At 39.9% G+C, this 18,880-nt stretch overlaps 3 protein-coding genes and 1 long non-coding RNA gene across 12 annotated transcripts; 1 reads left to right on the top strand and 3 right to left on the bottom strand.

Moving 5' to 3' along the window:
* Window positions 1-473: 473 nt before the first annotated feature.
* LOC130171978 (glutathione S-transferase kappa 1-like) lies at window positions 474-2,670 on the bottom strand. The gene is made up of 7 exons (XM_056380349.1): window positions 2,251-2,670; window positions 2,060-2,141; window positions 1,827-1,955; window positions 1,414-1,559; window positions 1,208-1,324; window positions 1,018-1,111; window positions 474-684 (listed from the first exon to the last, which is right to left on the bottom strand). The coding sequence occupies exons 1-7, from the start codon at window positions 2,317-2,319 to the stop codon at window positions 635-637; spliced, it is 687 nt and encodes a 228-aa protein (XP_056236324.1). The 5' UTR covers window positions 2,320-2,670; the 3' UTR covers window positions 474-634.
* A 799-nt stretch (window positions 2,671-3,469) lies between these two features.
* Window positions 3,470-9,331, bottom strand: rap1gapl (RAP1 GTPase activating protein-like). Of its 2 annotated transcripts, XM_056380253.1 has the most exons (19): window positions 9,132-9,331; window positions 8,931-8,963; window positions 8,731-8,821; window positions 8,488-8,523; window positions 8,347-8,394; window positions 7,978-8,175; window positions 7,766-7,863; window positions 7,420-7,498; window positions 6,870-6,923; window positions 6,679-6,762; window positions 6,452-6,552; window positions 6,233-6,362; window positions 5,944-6,105; window positions 5,335-5,406; window positions 4,814-4,900; window positions 4,569-4,724; window positions 4,383-4,466; window positions 4,264-4,283; window positions 3,470-4,174 (listed from the first exon to the last, which is right to left on the bottom strand). In XM_056380253.1, exons 1-19 carry the CDS (start codon window positions 9,200-9,202, stop codon window positions 4,084-4,086), a joined length of 1,695 nt encoding a protein of 564 aa, XP_056236228.1. In that variant the 5' UTR covers window positions 9,203-9,331; the 3' UTR covers window positions 3,470-4,083. The 2 variants fall into 2 exon arrangements, with proteins under 2 accessions (XP_056236228.1, XP_056236229.1); XM_056380254.1 differs by lacking the exon at window positions 6,870-6,923.
* A 1,028-nt stretch (window positions 9,332-10,359) lies between these two features.
* On the top strand, window positions 10,360-18,692 carry casp2 (caspase 2, apoptosis-related cysteine peptidase). 8 transcript variants are annotated; one of them, XM_056380272.1, is made up of 13 exons: window positions 10,360-10,937; window positions 11,328-11,491; window positions 11,868-12,038; window positions 12,156-12,218; window positions 12,388-12,588; window positions 12,831-12,891; window positions 13,326-13,417; window positions 13,651-13,836; window positions 14,496-14,624; window positions 14,731-14,821; window positions 15,759-15,959; window positions 16,595-16,704; window positions 16,810-18,692. In XM_056380272.1, exons 2-13 carry the CDS (start codon window positions 11,342-11,344, stop codon window positions 16,942-16,944), a joined length of 1,590 nt encoding a protein of 529 aa, XP_056236247.1. In that variant the 5' UTR covers window positions 10,360-10,937; window positions 11,328-11,341; the 3' UTR covers window positions 16,945-18,692. The 8 variants fall into 8 exon arrangements, with proteins under 8 accessions (XP_056236247.1, XP_056236249.1, XP_056236248.1 ...); XM_056380274.1 differs by having other exon boundaries at window positions 10,361-10,926; window positions 12,406-12,588; XM_056380273.1 differs by having other exon boundaries at window positions 10,361-10,926; window positions 15,759-15,947.
* On the bottom strand, window positions 11,609-12,381 carry LOC130172000 (uncharacterized). The gene is made up of 3 exons (XR_008828218.1): window positions 12,154-12,381; window positions 11,917-12,005; window positions 11,609-11,681 (listed from the first exon to the last, which is right to left on the bottom strand). It is a non-coding gene; the product is annotated as an uncharacterized LOC130172000 (long non-coding RNA).
* Window positions 18,693-18,880: the final 188 nt, after the last annotated feature.

Raw genomic sequence — 18,880 nt, 5'->3', positions numbered from 1 at the left:
CATACTTATGGCAGTTTAGTTTCCCATCAACCTGACCTGCATGTGTTTGGACCCAGGGGGAGAAACCCACTCAGAAAAGTCTCTGCTTGCCCGCCAGTGGGTTTGACCTCAGGACCTACCTGCTGTGAGGTGACCACTGAGCCAAAAAAGTGATTTAGTAAGTGTCAAAAATGTATTTTACTTCACACTAAGAGGTTGAAGTAAGATTGATTCAGTCAGAACAGTAAATACCTGATTTTAAGATGATGAAAGTGGTTTGCTGACTTTAAACTCTGATCCGTCTTTATATTTTGTAGAGAACGCTCATGGCATTTTATAAACTTTTGATGTGTTAATATTAAGATAAAAAAGTGAGGTTACAAATATAGCATTAATGAAAAAAACAATAGATATACATTATTTTGTGTAGTTTAGAGACTTAACAACCAAATCCTTCTTGCATACCTTGTATTTCCAGAGAAAAGAAATTTGGAATTTGTCACTCTTTTTTAATTGGCACATATTGAACAGTTCAGTGGTATGTTAGATTATTTACATGTTATATTTGTTAATGAGGCACAGCATACAAATTAGAGTATTAGTATTAGAGAAAATGAAAGACATCATTAAATTGAGATAATTGGCAGCTTCCGTCTCAAAGCTTGGCAGCTGATTTGCCAGGATGAGGCCCCAGCCACTTCTCTCCTGAAACAGAGAAGAAAAATGAGGATCTCAGCCTCAATATGAATTTCTAATGAGACACTGCACTACGCACAAACCACAGAAAACAAAAGAGAAAAGTTTCAATGCAGTTTGTCATGTGGTCAAATGTTTATCAGTGTCTAAATAAAGGTATCTATGTCTCCAGTGTGTCTAAAGCAGTGTATTTACATTTGAGGCATTAATCTGATTCTCTTATCAAGGCAGAGTAAACGCAACAGTGGATTATGACCGTGTCAAATGTCTTTTCAATCTTCATCTTGTCGCTTTGACATTATATGTTTTTGTGAATGATGCACAGTACAGTAATGTTCTCACCAATGCAGTGGGCCATCAGCTCGAATCTGTCAGATCCAAAAAACATCTCTGGCTTTCCATCAACATGACAAACCACCAGGGGGAAGCCAAACGCCTGGGAAGAGACACGAGGAGAGATTTTGCTTTGTTACATTGTAATATCTTGTCTCTCTCGACTGAATCGATAAGGAAGAGCTGAGGGACAACTGACCCCAATATCAAGTGCATCCTGTGTTGTGCTTTTCAGCTTGTCTTTGATCTCCTTTGAGGTGGACATCTGCAGCACCTCTTTAATCGCACCGTCAGACAGGCCCGCTTTCTTCGCTGCCTGCAAGAAGAAAATAAGGTAACGTGACAAAACTAAATAAATGGCGCTTCTTAATCTTTTAAATGCAACCAGGTTGGATTAGTTGGCACCTCAGACAGTGATGCGGGTTCTGTGATGTCTTTGTCTTCACTCCAGATCCTTCTCCACAGCTCCCGGGACACCTGCTCCACCTGTTTGTCTCCGCCCTTTTCCCTCTCTTGTACGGCTGCCACAAATCGCATTGCAGACAGGGAGCCTAGTAAAAGACATCAGAAGAAGGAAGATGAAAGATGAAAGATGAATTCACTGCATTATTACCACAAAATGTCAGAAAATAGTGAAAAATGTCCGTCAAAGTTCTCTTGGGCTATGGGAACTTGTTTTATTTGGCAAACAGTCCAACCAATATCATCATATTATCATATATGACAAAGAAAAGCATCAAATCCTCTAATCTGAGACCCAGAAAACGCTGACTCCTACTACTACAGTTCAGGTCTCATCAGATCCTGCTGACATGTACCTTTTTTGAACATGGCCTCGAAGGGATCAGACGGAGGCTGCAGGGGAACATCAAAATACTGAGCCAAGCGGTTCAGATCCTTGGTCATGTACATGAATTTGTTTGGAACCAGACCTGGAGGTTTGTTGCCTGTCATGACAGACACACGGGACACGAACAATCAGAGTAAAAACAGTGGATATGAACATGCAACATGCAGTGTGACAGTTTACAGGTGCTGGATCTATACACACCTGATCCTTGCATGATGCCACCCAGAAATGCAGGGCGCAGTTTGAGCTCTATGTTCCACACGTTCCTGTAGCGACACATGATCTGTACAGACAAATGATCTGTGTGAAACTTTATTCATACCGAAGTCTGCGGTTGTGTTATGGAAGCTGACTTTATTTTATTTATTTATTTATTTTAAAAAGGCACAAACCTCAAAGCCGAGCCAGGAGTACGGAGAAACCACATCGTAGAACAACTCGATCACTTTCTTGGAGGTCATCTTCGGGTCTTATTTTTGTTCGCAGTAACTACGCTTTAATTTAAATGTGTAACTGTTGTGCAATGAACCAATAACCCAGAAAGAGTCTCCTGTGCCTGCAAACAGGCTCAATGCACTGCACCGCTCAGTGTGTCAAAGTTCAACTGACCTGACAGAGGGCAGCTCGGTGTTGCGTTCAAGGTCAAATCCGGTGAAATACGACCATGCAAATCCCTTCAGCTAGATTTAACAAACTTTAGCTGGACTGGCTGTGAACATTTGTTGAATTAGACACAGCTTAAAGTTAGCAACAGCTAGCTAAACACACACATTACTGCCCTCTTCTGGAGCAACCGCAACCAACAGCCACAATTTTTCCTCTTCTTCTTCTTCTTGTTAAGACAAAGCACATCTGTATTACCGCCACCTACCGGACTGGAGTCTATCACATTCAGAAAGAGTTTCTCTGATACACTTTTTGTCCCTTTAACCCTTGTATTATGTTCAATTTCTTAAAAAGGAAAACAGAAATAAAGATTACCATAAATATCCTTAATATGTATTGTCTTTATCTCAATTCCAAACAATATAGAAACATATGTGATATATGATGAATTTCTGCAATTTAACCCTGCTGGTTGTTTTTTTGTGAAAAAGTCATAATGTCTGTAAAAAGCCCGGCAGCTAAAGTTACTGAAAAATTGTCATCTAATAGGAAATACGTTTAATGGCCAAACTTTACAGTTAATATAACATGGAGTTTGATCACCATTTTCACAGATAATGTTAATGACTTTTTTTTTTTTTTTTTATTGCATCGTAACATTATATTATGGTCAAAGTTAGTTGCTAATGTTATTGAAAATATCTTTTTTTCAGGGGTGCATTTGCAGCCGACCCGCTGGTCAGGTTGATTTGACACAAACGCTTGTTCATTCATTTCCCCACCGTGTCACTGCAGAACTGCCTGAATTGAGGTTCAGAGGTTCAGAGGTTCTCAGGACACATGGTGTTTATGGTAGATTAATATTAAGTGACAGTAACATTAGCTGCTAATTCTGCCCAATACAAATTTGATATTCATATGAGATAGTGACGGTTACGGTACCTTCCAGTATTGCATACAAAAAATCTAGTAGCAAGGTGAAAAGAAAGAAAAAAGACAACGTAATGATTCAAAAGTCAATGTAATGTGATCAAATGTCAGTGATCTTAGCTGATACATTACAATTCACTACAATATCGAGGTAAAACCCCTTTGACACAGCATGAGCAACCCAGCAGTGTGTTCATAGGACCCAAAACAACCCAGATTTATGAACCAGCATCATCAACCCCACAATGTGTTTACAGAAACAACCCAGCACTTTTTTGAGCGTACCGTTAAACCCATCTTTTTAATATAATTTCTGCTGCTGTTCCCAAACTATGTCTCCATCATCGGTATGTATATCCAACATTATCACACAACTGATTTCCTGATTATTTACACACAAGTAACATTTTCACATTAAATAACAAGAGCAGTGAACTCATTGCTTTCTTTAAATTATTCTCTGCAATTTCACATGTCGTACATTTCACTGAAATACAATTTATTCATCTAGAATATCACTGCTATGACGGTAAAATATATATTCTCAGAAATACTATTTACTTTTAGAATCTATTTACATTATTATATTATTATTTTATTATCCACCTGGATAATAAAATAATAACCATATAGGCTAGCAATGTCTATATGTGCATTTGTGTCTAAAATCTACAAATGGATATTTATTTCTATGTCTCCTCTTGAGGACTCGCTTGATCTTTGACTTCAGCTGGTCCCAAACTGTCAGCGGGAGCAGGCAGAGATCCTGGAGATTTATCACTGAAAACCAGGGAAGAGAGTATTACTTTGTCTTACTCGTCTATATCATTTAATTAAACCATACAAAAGATAGTTTTCATGATTCGTACCTCTCTCCATCTTTCTCTGTCTGCAACAAAGGATAGAGAAGATTATTATTATTATTATTATTATTGTTGTTATTATTAATATTCAGTCAAACATCTTCCATCTCATTGTGAGGTTTTACCTTTGGCTTCTGTGATGCACTGCTACCTGTCTTCCTGGGTACTCCGAGAGTCTCAAAAGAATGGCTCCGGACTCTGATGGCTCTCTAATAAGAGACAGTGGAAGGAAAAAATGTACATTTGAAAATAGTGAACTCAAGCATTTGAGAGTTTCTCAAACTTCAACGACGAGCGAGGCCAACATTCACCTTAAAATTTTCAATGAATCCTCCGCTCCCCTCAGATGCCCCCCGTACACCCTCAGAAGAGGGGAAAGCAGAGAGTGATGGATCCCCCATCATGCACTGGGAACGAGTGGAGAGTTCAGCCTGCAAGCTCTCTAAGAGCGACGAACGAGTCCGGAGCTTAGTAAATGGTGCAGACAGGGCAGAGAGATTAATACTCATGAACAAACATTAATACGGTTAAAACACGTGTTGTGCATTTTCTCTACCTCTAATTTGCTGAAGCGCACCGCCTTATAGCAGGAAATCTCTGCATTGATGAGCTTGGTCAGAAGGAATTCTCTCAAGACAGAGCGCTAAAAGACAAGACAGGGAACCAAGACTTGTGAAGAATCAATGTAATAATGTATTATTATTATTAATGTATTAAACTGTAACAATCCAGAGAAGCAAGACATGGACTCAATTTCTGACAGGCAGTGCTCACAGGTGGAGAAAACCAAAGTTTACCAGGTCAATAATCAAAGCAAGGTTTGTTAACAAGACAATGGGCATAAGCAGGAAGGCCAATAAAACCTGAGGCAGACAAGACGATGAGACAAAGGTCATCGTAGGAATGTTACTAATAACATTAGCCACGACTTGGGGGGAAATGACAGGGGTTGAAATAACTATTATCAACTGAAAAGTTGACAACAAAGAAAAATATTTTGAATTTGGCTTTTTGAAGTATCAAGAAAAATGAGAGCAGCTGACTCAGGCACTTGTAGGCCTCTGTATCGGTTCTTACATCTGTGAAGACGGGAGGATGTGGGATGACTGGACCAAAAGGAGGAACATCCTCTCTGGCTGTGACACACACCTGTGTAGAAGAGGAAAAAACAGATAGAGCATAACTTATGAACTGGCTTGGCTGGTATTATGAGCCAATATTAGCTCATCACAGATCTGTACCAGTATAAACTGTATGCTATGTCTGCTGATAAATAACAAAACACAAGAGGCAAGTGTGGAGAGAATGAAGATGTGTAGAAGAAAGCGCCATATGGGTCTCGCAATGGTCCCTTTCATTCTACGGGGTTTTACGGGGTAACGGCTTGCATTGTTTGTCCACCAGGGAGCACTGACAAGTTTATTCTACTGAAAAATGTCTCACTAAGTACATATATATCAATCATAATTCCAAATTCAAGGTCTCCTTATCAAAATATGTTTTTCATGTTGATTGTTTATCTTGAATAAATAAATATCAGCTGATGTATTGTTGGTTTTATTGAAGTCTCAAATACCAATGTTAGGATCATCCTCACAGTTGGGCTCTAGAAGGATTTTTAGCATAGAGGGAAATCAATAAACTTTCAAAAACAGAATGCCACTTATATTCTGTTTTTTTACTCACCTGGTACGCAGCTCCACCTGCCTCCTCCCCTCTCTGAATCCTCCGCACCACCACGAAACAGTGCAGAAAGTGAGACTTGATAACATCAGATAGAAAAGGGGTCTGGCCCTCCTGGTAGACCAAAGCTACAATGTCATTACCAATGTGTCTTTTTCTTTGTAACTGTGTAGGATGGTGAGGAGAAGGAGAAAAAGTGTGTCAGTGTCTGTTCAAGTAACTTGTCCCAAAAATATCCCCAGAGAGAATGAGTTATGAATCATCAGCGCACAACAGACTGAGATTCAGAGACCTGCTGTTGGTCCCCCTCTGTGAAAGGCAGTTTAGTTGCGACATGGAAGATGATTTCTCTTCCATGAAAGGAAGTGAAGACTGCTTCACTTCCTGTCTGACCATGACACACATCCAGTCCACCCCTGAACCTGAGAAAAGGGAGTGAGGAGATGAAATCATGTGATTTTACACGATGCATTTGTCATATCTGCAACTAAACAACAACGCCGTGGGTTACCCGGTGAAGCCTTGCAGCTGAATTGTTTCTCCCAAAACGGACAGGAACTCTTTAAACTCTTCGCTTTCGTCGTTGTTACTGAGTATGTCCTCCTCGGTGAACTAGAGAGAGACGGATGGTGTCTGAGAGGGAGTAGTTATGATATGACGCCATATTTCAGTGTTTTTTATTTATTTATTTATTTAATAAAAATGCAGGACATCGTAAAGTAAAGCACCAGTCCTTACCTGCCCATCCTTTTGGTACAAAACGCCAAACTTGAAATTAGGAGACACTCTGTGTTCATCAAATGCAGTTATGAGTTCTGGAGCCTGAAGGATGAGAGTGGGAGATCAGCTTTAAGAGGACTGGTCTCAAATAAGTGGTCGGTCTTTTTTTTTGTTTGTTTGTTTTGTTGTAATCAACTTTAGAACATTACCTTGAGGTAGCTGACCACTTCAAACTTTGAGACAGTCACTCTGTCACAGAGCATCTAGAAAGAATATAATTAATTTTGACTCTATTGACATCTCTTAATCAGCCATCTACCAGTGACTGAAAGTATCTGAGTACATTTACTCAAGCACTGTAATGAATTAAAATTATGAGTTACTTTACTTGAATACTTTATGCCATTTAACTACTTCGCTACTTTTCAAAGGTAAATACTGAACTTTCTACTCCACTACATTTATTTGACAGCTACAGTTACTAATTACATGACAGATTATTATTCTGTTTTATTCTACATACAAGTTTTATATGTAACTGTAGGATAGATTATCATACATCAAACTTCCCAAAAGTTTATAAAGTTGTTAAAATGAACTCCATTTCAACCAGCTACGATAAATAAAATGCGTCATATGTGTTAATACATCAATAAAAATGAGCAAGTAATATAATTCATAATATTTTTACAGTGTATGTAACATTTACTGAAGTATTAGATCTGGATACTTTTCCCACCAGAATAAATAGTTTGGTACCTTTGCTAATTCAACAGCAGATGGGATGTTAGGGAAGAGAGACACGGAGAAAACCCCATGCAAAGAGCACTCCTTCATTCTGCGAGACAAAATAAAAAATTTCTGTGATGCAGTTGCATCACCTTCAGACATGTTTTATAAATATACTATGCTTCGAATAATCGTTTGGGTCTTCCACAACAAAGTTCAATTATCTCGTGACTTGTATTTTAATCAAATTTAAAAAGAAATTCAACACACATCATTCTGCACAGTGAAGCTCACGTCCAAGTGAGGTAACAATACCCGCAGCTTACAATATGCAAAAAGTGTCTCTTAGTTGGTTAAAATGGCCAAAGATCTTAACCTTAGTATCACCCGTAGCTTATTCTCCTCTTCCTCCAAACACACAGAGAGAACCAGCGGCCCCAGAGATGCATCCACTGCTGTGAATGAATGATGGTACTAGAGGGGCAAAGCAATATATTCCTTGAAATTCCACAATAGGTATTATTACACTTAGTTTGAATATGAATACATTTATTTAGCTGGATAAAGCTTTATTTGAAGTCTACTAACCCTCGAGCAGAAGAACTCGTGGTAGATTTTGGCCTCTCTGTCTCTTTCCATGATGTCGTAGCTCTCTGGATCAAGGCCATGGTGGGAAGAGGTTGGACTCACATCTACAAGCCTCTCCAGTGAGGGGTCTATCCAGTAGCCCCCTGACTTTGAAGGGAGAATGAGCGGCAGTTCTCCACCTATTGTTAAAAGCTGAGACTAAAATAGACACAAAGAAGAACCTGATAATTCTGACAAGGGCTTGTCTTGTTCGTTGTTTTGGGAAACAAATGTAATGGTGATCATGAAAAGGTCAGTGTCAACACACACGGGATCGCACCCGTACATAGAGTCAGCTCTGTGGTTTTTATTCTCAGATTAAAGACTAACCTTCAGAGGCAGAGGGAATTCACACCGCTGCTCATCGATCCTGCTGCCCTGATGGACAAAAGGAACATTGATGATAAGAAACTTCTGCTGCTCAGGCATCACTGGACACACCAACACAAGATCAATCGTACTGTAACTCACCTGCAGCTTTTCAATGATTTCAAACAGCTCTGTGTCCTGATATAAACAACAGGCAGCAGACATCAGACAGAAATGCAGATGGAGAGAGGGAAGGGAAACATGGGCAGGAAGAGGAACAAGACAAATGACTCAGCCACAAGTGGAAAGTGACTTCTGCAGAAATGCTGTGTATGGAAATACATTAAGTATATTGAATTACAATAAGAAGGGGACGGTGAATGCTGAACATAATAATGATAACACCTTCTGGTTGCTGCTGGATGAGAGGAAAGGCTTGCTCTCACTGGCAGGAGAGTCCAGGATGTCCAGTATGTTGTCTTCTGCAGATTCAGGTCTGCAGCAACAGGTTGATTTACACAACACGACAGCACAGTTCTTTGCTTCTCATTCAGTTCTCACAGTTTACAATAAAGCTGAAATGTTAACAATGGAATTAACCTCACCTTGTTTCATCCCCACATGTGAATCTGTCCACACTGTAAACAAGGAAGTGAAAACTGCTCAGAGAGGAAAACGTATCATCTTAAACCACCAGATTCACTTATATCTAAAATAATGATATTGATTCAGTATTTGTAGCTACTCAGTTGACTTTTTGTAGAGATTTTCAGTCCTAATATGAGACAAATAGTGTTTCTACTCACCCTCCATACGCCCCAAAAGTGAAACTTCTCTTCCTGGAGAAGGACGTGTCATTCCTCTTTTCTCTCTCCATGGCTTTGGTGTCACTGTGAGTGTTTGTACATGCCAGTTTGTTGCCGAGTCAATCAGGGCTGGCTATGGTTGAATTAATTCACTCTATCATTCTGTCACTCCTCCTCCTCTCTGCCCCCTGCCTCTCACTCATTTAAGTTTCCCCTTCCTCCCCTCCCTGGTCCTGCTGTCAGCCAGGCAGGCAGCGTTAACCCACTCATGGTCGCAGGTGTAGCAGCCATCGCAAACTATACAGCAGACATGGCCAAGTTACTTCATGCTATCGATCGATCCTTGTGCTTGAATTTTCACGTGGTTTGTTGGACTGACTGATCTTAAAGGTATACTTGTAAATAAATAAAGAAATGGAGGAGCCATTTTCTCCCGGACCAGTTACCCTTTGAGTCAGTAAGGATCATCAATTATTGACAGCACACACAGTGAGGGTGAGGAGATAGACAGCAGGGGAGGGTGAAGTAGGCCTCAGGAGAGGGAGGAAGACAAAAAGAAAGAGACAGAGGAGGTGTGCATGGTGTCTCACATGACGCAAATTGCATTATTTCTATTAAATATGAATCTTAATTAGATGGTTGGTAACAGAGTTATAGCCTACATAATCTGTATTTATCAAACACCTGCAAGTGAAATTTTGACTATAGTAAAGGCTAAAAGTAAAAGCCCCTCACTTTTAGCCCTATACTTGCAACCTTTAAAAAGCTATTTATCATATCTCTTTTGACCAGAGGTTGGGGGAAAAGTACAAATAACACAATTTAAAAATACACCATTACAACTAATAGTCCCTCTTTTAAAATGCTACCTATGTAAAAGTGAAATTACAGTTTTTCACATTTCAAATTATATGAAATTTTGCAGAATACCATACCAGAAAAGTAAGATTTTTTTTTCAAGAATGAGCATATGCAGATGGTCCTATCAGTGTTGGATTATCATTATAATATTCAATAATGTATAAGCAGACTTTTTATGTTGTAGCTAGTTAAGATGGAGATTATTTTTTCAACTAGGCTACTTTCTACAAACTGTTGTTGGGTAGTTTTATCTTCAACAAATGTATCAAACAACATATCAACATATTATGTATGTTTAAGAAGTATGTTCTTGAAGTATAAAATAGAATAAAATAAATATACTGGAGTAAAGTACAAGTTCCCCAAAATTTTACTTAAGCACATGTCTCAGTTACATTCCTCTTGGCTTACATATCTTAATTATATGTTTGTGTGTTTTTCAGCAATGATCACGCCTATCTTCATGAATGGAAATGATTTTACTTTGAATCCCACTCAATTCCTTCTTCCAAGAAAATAAAAATCCGCCCTCTTCTTGTCAGATGGCCTACTATTAGAGAGCTGTTTGTGCCTGTCTTCAAAGCGCTTCTTATCAATTGGTTACTTATTTACAGAAAACAGATTCAAATTCAAAATGCCCTTGAATCCACGATTTTACAGTAGTTTTACAGTAGGTGGCAACCGCCTGTAAGAAGCCAGGCAATTGGCCACTTGAAACGCCAATCAAATTGTATTGCGCTGTCATTGGCCCCGATCCAAAACAACGAGATTGTAGCCCCGCCCCTTCTCATTGCAGCACTGAGTACCCGCGGAAGTTAGTTTCTGGAGTGAAGACGGGATGTTGTTAATTTGCGTGAAATAGTGTGAAACACGTCGACATTTTGCTGTGGTTTTTCTGGATATTTCCACACGCCGTTGCATAAACAGAACAGCGGTAAGAAGAAGGTGCGGAAAGAATAACATTTCGCTCATTTTAATGCAGGAAAAAAAGGGGCAATCGAAGTTAGCTAGCTTGCAAGTTAGCATTGGTAATTAGCCACCAGCGTTCAGGTTACCTGTCAATATAGCGTTAACTTATCAACAAATTTTAACCAACACTAATGCACTTTTAACATGCAGTTAATTATTTAGCGGCATGACCCAGTGATAGAGCATCCGACACAATTACACAGAAACAAAAAAACCCCAAAAACAAACAAGAAACACACGGCACAGTATGTTTTGTAGTGACACACTACAGTTATTGACATTGCCCATTGCTTCGTTATACTGTGGTTTAATTTTCCTTTTACTGCTATGGAGGTTCATGTGTATTTTTTCCTGTCCTGTAACCAGTCTGTTGGGGCAAAATGTTGGAGTGTGGCATGCTGGACCGGGACAGACAGACTCTTCGGAGGCGCTCTGCTGTTCTCTGCAAACAACTGGTGGTAGATGAGATGCTCATTCAGTCACTGCAGGCAGACGACATCCTAACTGAGAGCATGGCAGAGACCATCATGGTATGTGAAGACTCATACTTGTCACAGGATTAATAGTATATAGTAAATAACTAACCATTATCTGTCAACGCAAATGATCTTAGTTAACAGTAGTCATCTGTAATTTCTGTGACATACCTTCAACTTGAATGCTTGAAATGAGTGTATCCCAACCTGGTAGTCAGGAACAATAAGGGGTCACGTGATAAATCTGTGAAATCAAACAATGACAATGGAGATGCTTCATTTTTTTTTAATTGTTACTGTTATGTCTATTATAGACAAATCTTAGTGACATGGAGAGTCAACAGTGGGTGGTTTGGACACAAAATATTATTATTACATTTAGTCTTTGTCAGTGATCTTAAGTTTTCTGATCTGATCACCTCTACTCTAGGCTGAGCAAACATCTCAGAAACGAAGCTGGCGTTTGCTACTACTCTTACCAAAGCGAGGGCCCAGAGCCTTCAGCAGCTTCTGTGCAGCTCTGCAAGAAACTGAGCAGCAGCATCTGTGTGACCTGCTCACACAGTCACTACAAAAAGATGACAAAGAGACACATGTAGAGGTGAGTGTATACATCATTTAACATCAGTGCACATCACCTCACACACAGCACAAAGCTATACACAGCAGAATATTATTTGAGTTAGTGCAGTTTTTTTAGAGTGTTTTATACTCACAGAGGATTCAGCCTGAGGAAGAGCCAGAAGGAAAGGCCATGCAGACAACAGAAAAAAAGAGAGAGGTGAGCAGAGAGCCTGCAATCCCTCAAACAAGATTACTGATAAAAAAAAACTACTGTTGGGAGAAGTTTGTATCATTAAATATATGTTTTTAAGGCAGTTTCACAATTGTCAGCTCAGTTACACATGCACACAATTTGAAGTTAAAGTTCTAAAAATGGTATGTTCCAGTCAAATGGTCTTCTGCAGATATCCTTATTAGACAGAGAGGAAAAGAGTGAGGTGAGCAGCACCACATCATGCCCTGACCAAGCTTCAGATAGCTGCCTACACTCAGAGTCATCATTCAGAGGGTTGGTCCCAGTCAGGGAGGAGGACAGGAACGAAGACAGACGGAGGATGAAGAGAGGAGGAAGAGATCAGCAAACCGATGTGAGAATTACAAACCACATCCATCTTATGTTGACAAGCAGATGGCCTGCTGGGGTAGTCAGACAGCAGGCAAGAGATTCCCTAATAGTTAAGTTACAATTGCAGTTGTCATATTTCCACAACAAACAACAGCTGCTGCTGCCACTGAAAGAACAAAATCCCTCATTATCTGTATAATATAGCTTGTGTTTTAGCAGCTAATGTTTTGTCTTTAATAATTTGTGCATGTTGTTAAATTTCAGAGGTCTCCTCTCCCACTTCCCACCCAGGAGGGTATTGCAGCCAAGAGAGCACGGACACATGGTGAGTGGTATTGCCGTGTGGCCTGCATTCATGTTAAAATAGGTTTCTTTGTGTTCAGTGTTGTTGTCAATATTTTTCTGTTTCCCTGGAGACACCGGGCGGTGTCTGGACAAAAGAGTTTATCCGTTCAGTTTTAAAACACAGGTAAATTAATACACTTTAACACAAAAACATTCTGTGGCTAACAGCTGCTTAGATGAGTTTCGTCTGTGTGAACTGCCTATTATATAATCTTATCACTGAGAGAAGTGTAGGAGTGTGGTTGCTCTAGCATTTGGCTACTGCCTGTACCTGCAGGTGCCACTCCCCAAGAGTGACTCATTCACAGCAGTGTAGTTTTGTTTGTTATCACACCATTGCTGGCGACTTGAAAATGTGCATCAGCATTTTAGTTTGTAATAAGCAGAGGTTTTGATTGTGTGTGTGTTCTGCAGAATCCATGGAGTTTAGTCTGGATGCAGATAGTCCCATCAACACTCCCGTGCTCCCGTGCACTCCTGACTTTTACCTCTCTCACTGCCAGCAGGTAAAATACTTTTCTTCATCAACAGGTTTGCAGCCTCTTAACTGTGATATGATTTACCTGTGGCTTCTTAAGAGCACATGTCATACATCTTCAGTGTCACACCGTCACACTGGATATTGTAGAGCACTAAATACTGAGATGCATAAAACTTTGAGATTCTACATTGAGATACGTTGGCATGAGGCATTTTGGACTCACTGATCCATTTTATTCTCTCACTTGACCCACTCCAGTCTTACAGAATGAATTCATCCCCTCGTGGCTTTGCCTTGGTGATCAGTAACGTGACCTTTGACACTTGTGCTGCTGCTGCTGACCTTGACCCCAGGAAGGGAGGTGAAGTCGATGATGAAGTCCTCAGGAAGGTCTTCACAGAGCTCGACTACATGGTTGCTGTCCACAGAGACCTCACTGCTCAGGTAGCACTCACACAGACGCAGGCTCTATATGAATTCACAGGATGCTGTTTGAAACGTGAACTATCACATTTAGTCGATTGATGATGACTTATAGCTGAAACGCTTTCTTTGATTGATATTAAACAATAAGAGTATTTAACTCTGAGTGCCGGCATTTCTTTTATCTTATTTAGTCTATAAACATAAAAAATGGAAACTATAAAAGTGAGAGGAACCTTATGACCTTGAGTCATTCCGACAAAGTTACTTAGCGGGTGTTTGTAGAAAAAGCGCTCTTTGTTTGCCAAGTTTGTTCAGCTCATTTCCCATTTCAGGGCTGTTCCGTGTGGCAATGTTATAGCAAAGTAAACACATATTCTTCATTTCAGTCATTTCGTCTGTTCTAAGAATCTTGAAACGAGGAGTGAGTAAGCATGTTGGTTGTCATTGTCTTGCTCACAGAGACTTGTTAGAAGTGTGGGTATTAGCTTTGAGAGTGAGGAGACCTTGACTTTAAATGAAATTGCTGCTGAAATCCAGAATGATCTATGTAACCACCTGGTTGCCTTACCAGCCACTTCAGTATGAAAAAAGCAACCTGCCAACAAAAGCTTGGAAAGCTTTAGAAAACATTCTTATATGTTCCTCACCAATTCTCTAATTCTTTATTCTTTGTGTAGGGTATGAGGTCGTGCATTGAGAATTTTTGCCGACGGCAAGACCACCGGACAGTGGACAGCTGTGTGGTGTGTCTTCTCTCCCATGGAGTGGAAGGAGCTGTATATGGCACAGACGGAGAGCTCCTGCAGGTGTGTTTCCTTAATATTTTTCTTTGCTGATGTATGTAATGTCACAGAATGGTAAAGATACAATCCTCTATTCAGACATTTAACTTGAGACATGTATCATTTTCAGCTGGACTGGGTGTTTGAGGCCTTTGACAATGCGCACTGTCCACTGCTACAAAATAAACCGAAAATGTTTTTCATCCAGGCCTGCAGAGGAGGTAAGCAGGTGGCAATTTATAAATGGTATCATAATATGTCAAATTCTAATGTTCTTCATTAGGCCTGAATAAATAGAATACAATGAGTACAATAACTCTCCATGAACATGATATGAATCTGTGGCTTTACCAAGCTCCTGGCTAATTAGTCCGTTTCTATGAGGGAGGTTATGGCCTGACAACACTGCTGATGACGCCTCTGACAAATCCTCAGACCCCTCAGGAGAAATCCTAATTACTGTCATGCATTTCCTCGCTCCACCACAGAGCCCACTACAGGTGTGCTACTCAAAGGCCATTAGATGTGGTTGGCCAATGCCTCTGCAAACAGCTTCAGTGAAAATCAATAATTGTTTTGTCCCAGTGTTTGCAGTTTCATGGGTTATGTAAAAATTACCTACAGTAGGTGAAAATCTGGGTTCAAGAATTTAAAATTTGCATACGTTGTGTGGGCTGAAATGGTCAGGCTTTTTGACGGTTTTGTCATGCAGTTAAGGCAGCGTGTGATTTTTAACCAAGGCTCATGCATTTCTAATAATCCATTTGAAGTAATGGTCCTTGATATTTAATGATTACAGAAATTGTTTTTCAGTTTTTGGTTCATCACAGAAGGTTGAGTTGCAGAAAATCAGTGTGTGTCCATGGGCTTGACACTGATCATTAAACAGCTTTGTCTTGGATTTGCTAAGAAGCGTATTTTTGTCAGGACTCTGGTCAAGACCACTTAAGTCGAGTCCAAATAAGGGTTGAGTATGAGTGAAGACAGATAAAATATCAATTTAACTCTGTTGAGACCAAAGACTGTAATAGGCAAGACAAACCTACAATTGTACAAAAAATGTCTCAAGACTAAGACCAAACTCATCACTGGTTTTTGCACCAAATATTTAAAAAAAACTCATATTAGAGGCTAAATTGAAACCTTTTTGTCTTCCAGATGAGATGGACTGTGGAGTGGAGCAGATAGATGGACCAGCGAGGACTTGCTCCCCGAGCTGTGAACAGCGAGATGCTGGGAGGGAAGGACAAGGGGATGCAGACTCCAGACAGAGAGGGGACTTGGGGAGGCCCAGGATTAAACTGCCCCAGCGGTCTGACATGATCTGTGGCTTCGCATCTCTCAAAGGTCAGAGAATTTGTAAGTTTGTCCCTTTTTTTGCTATTCTGGGATGGATTTAATTGTTTCATGTACAAACATATTAATTAACTGAAAATTGTACAGTTTAAAAAAAAAAAAGAATGTGTGAGCAAATTAATGAGGCAGTACAGATGTGCAGTAATGTATGCAATGGGAAAAGAGAGGTTTTTACAAGCTTCTATTTAGTCATTGAAGCAGCATTTCAACCATGAAAATTAAATCAGTGTGTGGGCTTTTTTTTCCACTCCATAATACTGATTTTGTCATGCTCTTCTACCCAGCTGGGATTGAATTTGCACTGGTTTTCCACCAGTAATGCATGCACAGGAACTAACTACAAGAAATATCCAACATGGATGACATTGGTGGCTTTCAAGTGTGTGAGGGGAAAAACCTTAAAATTATATTGGTCAAATTAGTTTCCTGATTTACTCATTTTGGTCAGAGTTAGGCCATACAGTTAAATGCTGTGTGAAATGCAGAAACACTTCATATTGAAATCCCGGTGTATGATATAAATTCATTATTTTCAGTCTCTGTTTCCAGTAATGTAAATACCAGACACCTTTGCTCTGTCTCCCTGCATCTCATCTCAATGTATTAAGCCTTTATTGTTTGATCTCTTCCTCTTCAAGGCACAGCAGCCATGCGAAACACCAAGAGAGGATCCTGGTTTATCCAGGAACTTAACACAGCACTCCGCCTCCACGCCAGAGACACACACCTTGCAGACATCCTCGTACAGGTGAATATAAGTGTCCTATACTTTCATATACTAAATGCACAGTTTCATTTTGCTTTCTTGCCTGTAATTTTCTCATCTCATCTTTTTTCTCTCACCTGTTTCTAGGTCAACGGTCGTATCAAGGAGCGGGAGGGTTACGCCCCGGGCACCGCCCACCATCGCTGCAAAGAGATGTCAGAGTTCACCAGCTCATTGTGCAAAGACCTCTACCTGTTCCCCAAGTACCAGCCCCAGTATTAATATATGCAAATATGAACATACAGTGATTAACACACACAGACCATCATTCCTTGCATCAAAGCATCTCAACAAGGGCACACAACTTTCATTCAGCCAATTAATGCCACACACTCAGACATTCCCCTGTTACAACTTTGCATACAAACACTTCTGTGTAAATACTGCCTCCACAAACACACATACACACACACGCGCACACACAAACACACATACACACACACGCGCACACACACACACACACTCACGCACGCACGCACGCACGCACATACTCACACAGATCTTGGAAAGAAAAAAGGAGCAAGCTTATGTTAATCTACATGTACTCAGAAAAGAGCAACATATTAGCATACACTTTATGCATTTATCTGTGTGTCTGTGTCTATGCCAGTTAGATTTTGATCCTTTTTAGTAGAGACACATTTATTTTTTTCTGACTGCACAGCTACATTGAGGTTTCACACGTCTCTCTTTTTAAACAGTATTTTGTACACAGATCTATTTTTGTGGCTTTATTTTGTATGAAATTGTTTTTATAAGGATTTTTAATCCCATTTTCTTTTATTTGTACATACTGTTTGTTAAAAGTTATGACCATTTCTTGTTTTTAGTGAAGTGACAGGCAGGGGGCAGTACAGCTGAGAAAAATCCATTTCATCATCTCGCTTTCACCAATATTATTTATGTCCCCTGCAGTTCAAAATGATCTTTACTGTTATGATTGCAGATAGTTTTTATTTAAGTGACAGTCTACAGCTACATTGATGATGAAGAAGTAAAGTCATAGTTGCAGGTTTGTAACTGCTCTTGTCTTCACATAGCCTTATGAAGAGGAAAGTACCTGCAGGGCAGCTTCAAAACAAAATTTTGTTTTTTGTCATTTTTTCCTTTTCTTTATTTCCATGTAGATTTTCAACCAGCAAAAGAAATCAGCATTTTTAAAATTTCATGAACGCACCCAATGAAACTCTGTTACTGTAGATGTGTCCCTGTCAGGGTGGTGGGCTGCCAGTGGAATGTGGTGCTACTTGTGGGTCATACATCTACTGTATGAACTTTGACCTTTACTCTAACTTTGACTCCTGATGGTGTTTCCACCAATGTGAGTGCTGCACACTCAGTGCCCTTACTGTATATTCATGTTATTTTTACTTTATCTGATGCAGTAAGGACAAAACATGTATTTCTTATGTCTTCCGCAAACTATTTGCAGTATCCTACAGCCGTCTGTGCCATGTGAGGATTGGACAATTTTAGGACTATGGTGGTGCTTTCACAGTATATTGTATCACTTTGGCACCCCCCACACACACACACACACTGAGGAAATCTATTTCTTAAGGCTGTGTGTGAGCATTGATGTTTCCCAGAAAAGGCCTGACCAGGCGAAGTGTGTTTAGTTACAACAGTGTTGTTGTGAGGAAAGAAACAATATATGGTCAAAACAGTATTGATTGTTAACCACCTGTAAACAAAGACACTTGAAGCTGCGTGTGAGGTGTTCGTGATAGAGAACGTGCTCACTCCTCTCCTCTCCTCCTTTTGGTTATTATAATTAGGCAATATAATTGGTAAAACAAAATCACTGGAGTCGTATAAAGGGGTAACACTGCTGCAGAGTGAGAAGGTTGATATTTGTTGCCAAGTTCTGCTGAGGTGGGGGGGGGGGGTCAGGAGAAACTTTTATTTCTGTCAACACCAGTGACTGCCAATATACTGTACAATAAACAGGCCTTGGTTTTTTAACAAGATACATTGAAGTATTTTTTTTCTTAAAGCTGCATGTGCACATGTGTGTATTTGGGCTGCATACGTCTGGTCTAAGCTGAACCCTGCAGAGTGAGTGTGTGTGGCTTCTGTACAAATGCAACACCGAGGCTGCGCCGGTGCATGCTACGCTTTATTTGATCCTCCTTGTTGCTGTGTTTGTGTGTGTTGT

This window comes from Seriola aureovittata, chromosome 7, assembly GCF_021018895.1.
Source record: "Seriola aureovittata isolate HTS-2021-v1 ecotype China chromosome 7, ASM2101889v1, whole genome shotgun sequence".
Lineage (NCBI taxonomy): Eukaryota > Metazoa > Chordata > Actinopteri > Carangiformes > Carangidae > Seriola > Seriola aureovittata.
This window is presented reverse-complemented; position numbering and strand designations above follow the sequence as displayed.